The sequence below is a fragment of the Apaloderma vittatum genome, unplaced genomic scaffold, assembly GCF_000703405.1.
Source record: "Apaloderma vittatum isolate BGI_N311 unplaced genomic scaffold, ASM70340v1 scaffold6351, whole genome shotgun sequence".
Taxonomy (NCBI): domain Eukaryota; kingdom Metazoa; phylum Chordata; class Aves; order Trogoniformes; family Trogonidae; genus Apaloderma; species Apaloderma vittatum.
The window spans coordinates 68,324-77,548 of NW_009699495.1; the positions used below are offsets into that span (position 1 = coordinate 68,324).

At 40.9% G+C, this 9,225-nt stretch overlaps 1 protein-coding gene across 1 annotated transcript in view; it reads right to left on the minus strand.

Moving 5' to 3' along the window:
- RNASEH2B (ribonuclease H2, subunit B) overlaps positions 1 to 2,912 on the minus strand; it is a 29,575-nt gene extending 26,663 nt beyond the window's left edge. The window contains exon 1 of the mRNA XM_009878379.1: positions 2,888 to 2,912. Coding sequence (XP_009876681.1) covers positions 2,888 to 2,912 — 25 coding nt within the window. The remainder of the gene's footprint in view (positions 1 to 2,887) is intronic.
- Positions 2,913 to 9,225: the final 6,313 nt, after the last annotated feature.

Genomic DNA, 9,225 nt, shown 5'->3' on the forward strand with positions numbered 1-9,225 from the left:
ACTTGCATTTATGAAAACAACATCTGAGTGAAGAGCAACATGACAGCATCATCTTTCTTAGCTTGCACACTGCCAGTTCTGTCCCAATTCCTTGCGTATAGGCATTCATCAGAGCAAGGAAAACTGCTAAAGCATTTCACATACATAACCAGTATCCAGACCCCAAGAGAATGGACTGACAGGGATCACGCTGACGTTTGCATTATGTTGCTGCTGAGGAAAGCAGAGAGGAGCAGCAGAGGTGGGCTGAGCTGCACAGCTATTTGCAAGGGAGGCTGTTGGAAGGAACAGAAGTGTCACGTTGTTCCCTTTCAGTAGCATCCAGGTTTGCGGACATGGAGACAGCACAGTTCTTAACGGAAAACGGGGAAGTAGGCACCTCAAGCACAACCACTCTAGCTGAAAGCCCATCCCCAACGCAGGTGGATTTCTCACAGGTTGTTCACTGGCACCTCAGTGGCAAAAATAGCCCCAAACTACCCTCATCTTTCACATCCACTCCTGGTGATTCAGTTGTATCACAAACAGAAATTGCCCAGATAAAGACATAAGCAAGGCTTAAAAACAAGTGTGTTTCATGATACAGGAGGGTAACAGTTCTCAGAGTGGTTCAGAGAATTTACAGTAATTTTCTTCCCCTGAATTTTTAGCTGAGTCTTCAGGTAGCTTAGAAAAGTGCTTAAAAATGCCTCAATAAAAGTTGAAGGTTTTTAACGGAAAAAGTCCTTATTTGCTAACCAGACTTGCTTCGTATGCTGATGCATAAACACACACGGTTGTCAAGCTACATCTGCCCTGGCAAAGGCAAATTTCAAATTTCTAGAGCTGTGTATATATTTCAATTCTTGACCACAGTTTAACATTAGCGTATTTTTTGTTACTTTTAAAAACACTACAGTGATTAATTACAGTGAAAGAAACACACTGCATGTGTTTACTTTGATGTGTTTCACAGGAACATGTTAAAATATACACATTAAACGTGAGGTTCAAAATCTAAAACAAAAAGCACAACAAAAAAGCCCCAAAGGAACTTTTAGCTCTCACTTGCTCTGCTTTCTTCATGCACAGATTTATGAACACTGGGAACGAGTCCAGCTGAGTCCTAAGATGCATCTTGTATAACGTGAACAATTAAGTAGACAATTATTCCTAATGCAGCTGTTTTAAATAAAGTTCACATCTTTATTTAGTTGATATGCTCTTTTCCTAACCTTCTACTAACACACTGAATTTATCCAGTCTGGCTAAGCCATGGAGACACCTGCACACAGGTAGCACTCACTGTAATGAACTCGGGCGATACGGTGTCCCATCCCGCCCTTATCAATCCTCTACCTTCTCAACCCAGACAGCCACCCTTCACCATGGTCTCTCAGGCTCAGCAGCCTCTTCTCTGCCTCTCTGTAAACTGCCTCGGCTCAGCCAGTAACTCTTCACCATGCAAACAGAAGCACAGCTCTGCTCATTTAGTTCTCTGGTCCTCCCCAAGCTTCGTGGCGTTCACCACTACATGGCGGTGCTCATACCCTAATGAACAGTCCAAGCTGCAGCCTTCGGTCCCAGTATGCTGCACTGATGGGATCAGAGTAAACGTCCCCATTCTCCACACAGCTGCCCCAGAAGATGGTTTTACCACACAGGACACATACATGCGCTCAGACACAGGAGGAAAGGAAGGAGCGAGCAAAGGCAAAAGTGGCTTCTCTGAGTTTCCTTCACCTTCAGATTCCTCAAAACGTAGGCAATACCCCACACCATTTCCAGGGCCACCTGAAGTATATTTTTGTTACAGATTGGCTCTACTACATGTCAAGTTGGCAGATAAAAGGAGGGAACTGGAAGAATGCCTCCTTGGAAAACTGGATGCAATGTTAACGTGGCCTTAAGGGCAAAGAAGGCTCTAATTTTCTGAATTTAAACACTTCATGACTAGGAAAATGCTGAGCAAGGGATTTTTGACGTTAGGTGTCCAAACCTAACTTAAGTGTGTCCTGGCCTTTAGCCAGGAAAGGTAATTGGGTTTCTTTAATGTCATTACATTTATCAGTCCTTGTATTTGGGCAATGATCTCTTATAGCTAAATAAATAAAGGCTTCTTAAAAGGCAGCACTGTAGCAATTTTCTAGTAAAACTAAGAGTTAAACTAGGTCTTTATTTTTTTCTCTCTCTAGTTTTAAGATTCACCTCCAGATAAAAAATAATCCTACAGAAAATAAGCGGACAAAAGGGATATTACAGGAAGAGCTTTTTTGTTAAACCCTAACGGAAAACATCAGACGACTGCCAGTACACTTACTACAACAGTTTCCGTAGCTCAGCACTGAGAAACTTGTTTGTCTACAAGATAATAAGTGAGAGAGCTAAGACCTCTCTGACTGAATGTTATGCTCTCTAGAAACTGTCTGGCAGCTGTAAGCTGCAGGTAACACAGTCAGTACAGGTCAGTACTAACAGATGAGCCAGTACAGCATGCTATTCTCCTAGGACAACATTCACTACAAGGATACAAAAACCTGATACAAGGCTACAGAGGGGCTCAATTAATCCTATCCCAAGGAGGCATCTCAACTAGCAAGCCACTCTCTGACTTGCCAGGGAAGACAGATTACAGGCAATTCCAGAAGGCAGCTGAGCCCACCTAAAGCCTAAATCTGTATTATCCCCTGAAAGCGTATGTCTCTGTCTCCATCAAGCTTATAGATGCCTCCAGCAAAGCAAAATGAATCCAGATGCAGTACTGCTACCGCTATACCAGAGGAGGGAGTTCTGAGGTAAGCACAACGCAGGACAATTAAATGCCAATGCTGGGCTGATAAGTACGTCTACTTCACTTAAGTCATAGTCCACTCTTCATTCACTATTAAGAAAACCATGTAAAGTCCACCCAAATACGTGGGTGATGTAGCCATCAGTTGTCGTGCAGTTTACAGACAGAACGGCAGAATCCTGAAGCTGAGCAAAAGAGACTATAAAAGTTTAAACAAAGCTTTCCATTACAGTAAAGGAGAAAAGCCTATCATATTTCGTGGAGGTCAGACACACAACCAGGCAAATTCTATAAAATATATAAACAAAACAAAGTGAAAATGAACCAGCTGTCAAAGGATTTCTAGCAATAATTTCTTTCACAATGGATAGATATGAGGCACTAATGAATCTAGCCATTAAAAAAAAAAAAGTGTTAGCTGGTACAGCAACATGAATAAATTGGAAAAGAACATGAATCTCCCACTAAGATCTATGAAATTGTTATGGATGATGCAAGGTTTATTAATCTTTTTTTTTATAAAAAGAATTGCGTATAGAATGCTATATATAACAGACTAATACCAAGACTAATATCAAGTTATATGGAACTCCCATGCAAAAAGCTGTCAGCCAGGCAAGCAAAAAGGCTGTAAATATCTGTCAATTGCGTAAGAGGAAAAAAACCCTCTGAGAGCAGAAATTTCCCCACCAGCAAAAAAACAGGATTATTTAAAAGTCTGGAAATGTAAAGTTAAGTTTTCATTTAAAAAGAGATATTAAACCATATGTCACCTACACAAGTCTTTTCCATTCCCTTCTTAACTTCTAACCATGCATGAAAGGTGTGTCAGATGGAGACATTATGATGAAGCCCATTAGATGATCATTTTACGAAAGACTTGACGTAGCCTAAGGGTATAGATATGTTAGATCTAATAATCATTTTATTTATGTTCTTTTTAGGATCAGTCAACCCTGAAGTAAATGATTTTAATTCAGTGCCTGTGTTCTTTGTCCTGCAGCATGCCCTGAAAAAAGCCCAGTGAAAATTAATTAATAAATTCAGTACCTTGTATCACCCAAACTTTTGACAATTTTTATAAGTTATAAGGTAACTAACTATTAGCATCATGAACAAATTCAGGTATGCACAGACTGAGGATACGTTTTCATAAACGGCTTCAAACTGCCAAAGATCAGAGGACATGGAAAAGCACAGTCATGAGGTCCCCACCTCTGCTCCCTCCCTGCCACACATCTCTGCTGCTTTCTCTCCAACAAAACTAGCATGTCGTGGCCACACAGCAAGTCCAGCTAATAACTAGCCAGTCACAAAATAGAAGTGTTAATTTTCACCCAGACCACTAAGCTATTCTCGACTCATCGTTTGGTTATGTGATCAGCAGATGAAGGGACAGAACCCATGGCAGGCACAGACGGCACAGAATATAACCTACTCTATAGGCAACACTGGGGTCTTTGACCAGTGGAAGCTAACTATAAAACAAGACCGTGTGTAACTTTACAGAGGTGGGAAAGCAAGAGATGAGCCGCAAGACTACATTGTTGCTTCCTTGGCTCACAATACTCTCAGGGCAATACTAAATGGCACAACAACTCAATTTACCTCTGCAAATAGCCTCTTTTGCAGGGGCTTACATGTAAGGAGGTATGGCTTCGCACTTGCACAGACTTGATTTTTGGAAATATCTACTTCGTTGTTATTCAGTTATGTTAATGCGATGTTACCTCACCACCCTACCCTCTCCTTGTACTATCTGACTGAAGACAGAATGGTTATATATTTGGTACTCACAGCATCTATTATTTGCTGTCCTAAGGAAGTAACATTTAATGTGACATAGTTTACACCCCTTAAAGTCTTTCAGTCTTCCGCTTCACCTGAAAAATCCTAGGATAAAACACATAGTATCACCGTATCACAGTATGCTAGGGATTGGAAGGGACCTGAAAAGATCATCTAGTCCAATCCCCCTGCCAGGGTAGGAACACCTAGATGATGTTACATAGGAAGGCGTCCAGGCGGGTTTTGAATGTCTCCAGAGAAGGAGACTCCACAATCTCCCTGGGCAGCCTGTGCCAGTGCCCTGTCACCCCCACCAAGAAGAAGTTTCTTCTCAAATTTAAGTGGAACCTCTTGTGCTCCAGCTTGATTTCACTGCCCCTTGTCCTGTCATTGTTTGCCACCGAGAAGAGCCTGGCTCCATCCTCGTGACACTCCCCCTTTATGTATTTATAAACACTAATAAGGTCACCCCTCAGTCTCCTCCAAACTAAAGAGACCCAGCTCCCTCAGTCTTTCCACATAAGGGCGATGCTCCACTCCCTTAATCATCTTAGTTGCTCTAACACGACAACTAAAAATGGCCCTGTTTTCTATCGTGAGCAAAACTTCACATGGAAATGCCACTAGACTGTTTGAGTGGTCTTTTATTCCAGTACACAGCCATGCAATACAGCTAAATATTAAGACTTCTGCCTGAGAGCATCTTTTAGCTTCCCCTTATGCTGGCACAGTTCACTTCTTAGGCCAAAAAAACACGTTCATGGACTCACTGGCAGGCACAGACAGTATTAATTCATCTCTTACTGAAATCTAGATGCTAGGCAGATCATGCAAGAGTTTGAGAAGTTCAAGAAAAGGTTATCGCTTGAAAGGATAAAAACTTCAGACTTCCCTTCTCAATATTTATAGGGTCAACACTGGTGCAGCTGTATTACTGGCTGAATCAGCCCTATTCCCATGTGCAGAGAGGCCTAAGTTGGCATAAGTGGGTCTCTTCCAAGCCAGATGGCAGAAAGCAGAAGTAGGAGATGGTGTTACACATTAAAACATCTCTTTTCAGTTATTTTATTTGCTATGCTTCCTTCTGGCTCCTTAGCTTGCCAGTTATATCTGCTTTATACGCAGCTGAGCTCAGTATGACTTTTAAGAGATGACATATAAGAAATGGTGTAAATTAACTGCAGGCAAAAGGCTTTGTTCAGGAGATGCAAATGCCAATTTAGGAGGAGGTTAAGCAAAATATGCCCACAGAGTGCCAATTTCTAAAATAAGCATATTAATACCTTATTGAAAAGGTGTATAAATACGTGCACATATTTTATATAATCTATCCAATGTTTAAAGTCAGCTGTTAAAAAACATACATATTTGTTTATTGCAAACATTGTTTCCAAGTTATTTATCGAAATTATTCTGGAAGTATTAGTATTCAAGTGTCCTGTTCAATTTTGACATTCATTACAATTTCTGAATCAAGCTGCCTAAAAGTCCAGCAGTGCGGTCTATTTTGCAGAAGTTTTTTTTAAAATGCTAAATAACAGAATTTATTAAAGCAGTAAGTGCAAGGTGTGAGAATGGGAAAATTAATACAAAACTTGCCTACATCAGATTTTAAAGCAAACTACTTTTATGCATTAAGTATTCCACAGCTTCTTTTGCTACAAGATATGACCCAAAATTTTCAAGCCAAATGCTTCATCTGTTGTTGCACAGAGACAAAAGTTCCTTAGTCTCATTGGAAAGAACGAAGGATTAATTTAATGTGTGCTGATGCCCTATGGTTTGGCATCACAGTCCATTTATTTCTGCCTCCATCTGACTTTTGGCATATATGAGATTTGTTCAAACAACTTGCCAAGTCTAATGTGAAACTGCTCCTTTTATTTTCTAAAAAAGTAATTCCTAAAAATAATAGGATTGTTAAATCTTCTTCGCCCCGTGCAATCCTTCCAATGCTATTCATATGGCAGTTCTCATAAAACGACAAAAAAAAGCTAATCAATTTACTGTTTAAGAAAACAGCACACTTAAAAAAAGTAGTCAACTAAATTTGTCTGGTTCAGAAAAATAAAGGTTGAAAACAATTTTCAGCTTGCAGTTAGCCCCGACTACTTTTCCTAATACAGACAAACACAGAACAAATTAAATACAGCAATCTTAACTTTAAGTGTAAAGTGGAACATCAGACTGAGAAAACCGCCTTCAATTTCTGACCTCTTTGCTAAAATCAGCGAAGGATATAAATAGTTCCAGTTCTGACATAACACCTATCCCTGAGAAAGTGTACTGAAAAGAGACTGCCCTTCACACCCATCCTGTTAAGCAGCTAGTGTGATTTTGGTTGCTGTTGGTAAGACCGGTTTGAAGCCATTACATAAGAATGTTTATTTGTTATACAGAGCCCAGATCAGATTTATGTCACGCACATCGACTTTATCACAGTATTTGAGTATATTGAGTATGTGAGTATTTCCAGAATCCTGCCCTTAGAAGGGAGTCTCAGTATTATTTCTCTATCTAGAAAGTATTTCCTAGTTCTTATGATTCTCAGAAAGAACATTAAAAATGGTAGTTCCATGAGCCCTACTCACAAGGCAAGTAGAAATTTCCTATATCCGCAACGAAAAGATAATAAAATCATTGGTTCAAGTAGCAGGATTTAAAAAAAATGCAAATGAATACTCAGTAAACACAAAATGTCCTCTGCTAAAGCATATCACTAGCAACTTTCTAGCTGCGAGATGAGCAGGTTTTAACCATCAGGAGCTGCTTCTTTTCCTTTGTATTTGTTCAGTAGCTAGCCTAATGCAACAGGAAGGCTGTGTATAGGAAGCTCTGCGTTCTGAAGGGTAAAGGGGAGCTCGGATAAACGGGTAATGCAACATCTCTGATTACCCAGCTACTATGAGAAATGCAGAAAAGCACAATCTGGAAACTCGGCCACCCACCAGTGAAATCCACAGAGGTCCTTCAGGACCTATCAGCACTTGGGTGTCTCTTTACCGTGATTCCTTCAGGACTGTAGATTCGGGAGGTCGTCTTAACCACCGATGTCAACTAACCTGCAAAACGCAAGTTCAGATCCGGATTTCCAGCCAAGCTAATAAAATCCCCTGGAACGTGGAGCACAGCACAGAAACACCCAAGTGGGTCTGCACAGAGCCAGCTTGGGTCCGTCAGGACTTATTAGTTCAGACACTGTCTGAAAGCAGCTGCACTGCAAAGCTGGTCCTGGAAATAGCTGAGATATGTTAACATGGCACAACACTTGAACTAATAAACTGTTAGTGCTGAGCTGAGTCTGCTCTAGGCCAAATCTAGTGCCTATATATCCACAGCATAGTTAATCTGTGAGTGGAGAAACTGCCCAGAGAGTTCACTCTATTTCTAGGCCAGCATGAACAGCTCTACACCCACCCACATACCCACGTTTTCTCTCCTCATCCCCTTCCTCCATATGACCAAATCCTCCCTCTACCCTCTTCCTCTTTGTTCATCATTTTCTCTTCTGACTATTCACGTCCACTTCTCAACCTTCCTCTGAATGTCCATGATAAGGCTACACAATGTACACGAGCAGTTTCCAGCCTTCCTGGAGCAATTAATATGGTTACCACCCTCTTCTTATCCCACCTTCTCCACCAGACCAACAATTCCTAACTCTTCTCTGCCTGAATTCTGGCTTCCTCTTTTGTCCTGCCCTTAATACAGAACAATTATGCTTATGAAAACAAAACGAAAAGGTGATTGTCACTTCCATGGAAAAATAAGTAACAGCAGAAACACCACCATTAGAGATCTCACCCGGACAAGGGCAGGCTACCATTTCTAAAGGCAAAATCTGCTACCTCACCTAGAAGCTGCTTACCAGCCAGCCCAGACATGAATGCCCAACACTCTCCTTTCCCCTTCATACTTAGACTTCCATTATGTGATTCTCCCATTCCAAACAGACTGAGCGTCTTGGTTTTACCAAGAGCTGCTCAGAGCAAAGATTGTCATCAGGCTGCTGACAAGAACAGTGAACAAGGAAACAACTCCACAGGAAAGAATGAGGGCAGTCAAAGAGTGAGTAAAATGAAGCACAGAGTGACCAGCCTGCTGCATGAGCATCAGTTCTGCTCCCCCTTCCCACCTTCACCCATCTCTATAATCCATACAAAATACCCGCTGAGCTGGTTTGTAGCTCTCTCCTACAATGTGCAGGCATGAGATGGACACTAACAAAGTTTTACAGTACCAGATATATAACAACAGAGTTAACCATTCGCAACACAAAGCGACTGAGTCTGGCCCTCCAGTACAATTCAAGAGGGCTGGGATAACACACATCACGGGTAAAACAGCCACTAAAATTGCATTACTCTTCTAGCCATAATCACACCTTCAACAACGAACATCGACAGTTCTACCTGACAGAGGAGACTTTTTTTTTCTGAGCTGCTTCCAAAACACTTAAATCACTATAAAAATTAAGAAAACAGAAACGAAATTGAAATTTATCTCCTCAATAACCAAACATACTCCGAACAGCAGAGCAGCAATATATTGCCTATGTAATATAACATAGTGCATAAACATGCACCGAAATGAGGAAATCAGTAACAATTTTATAACCTTCAATACTAAAGCAGATCAGCATACTCTGCTCATTTTCTACAGCAATT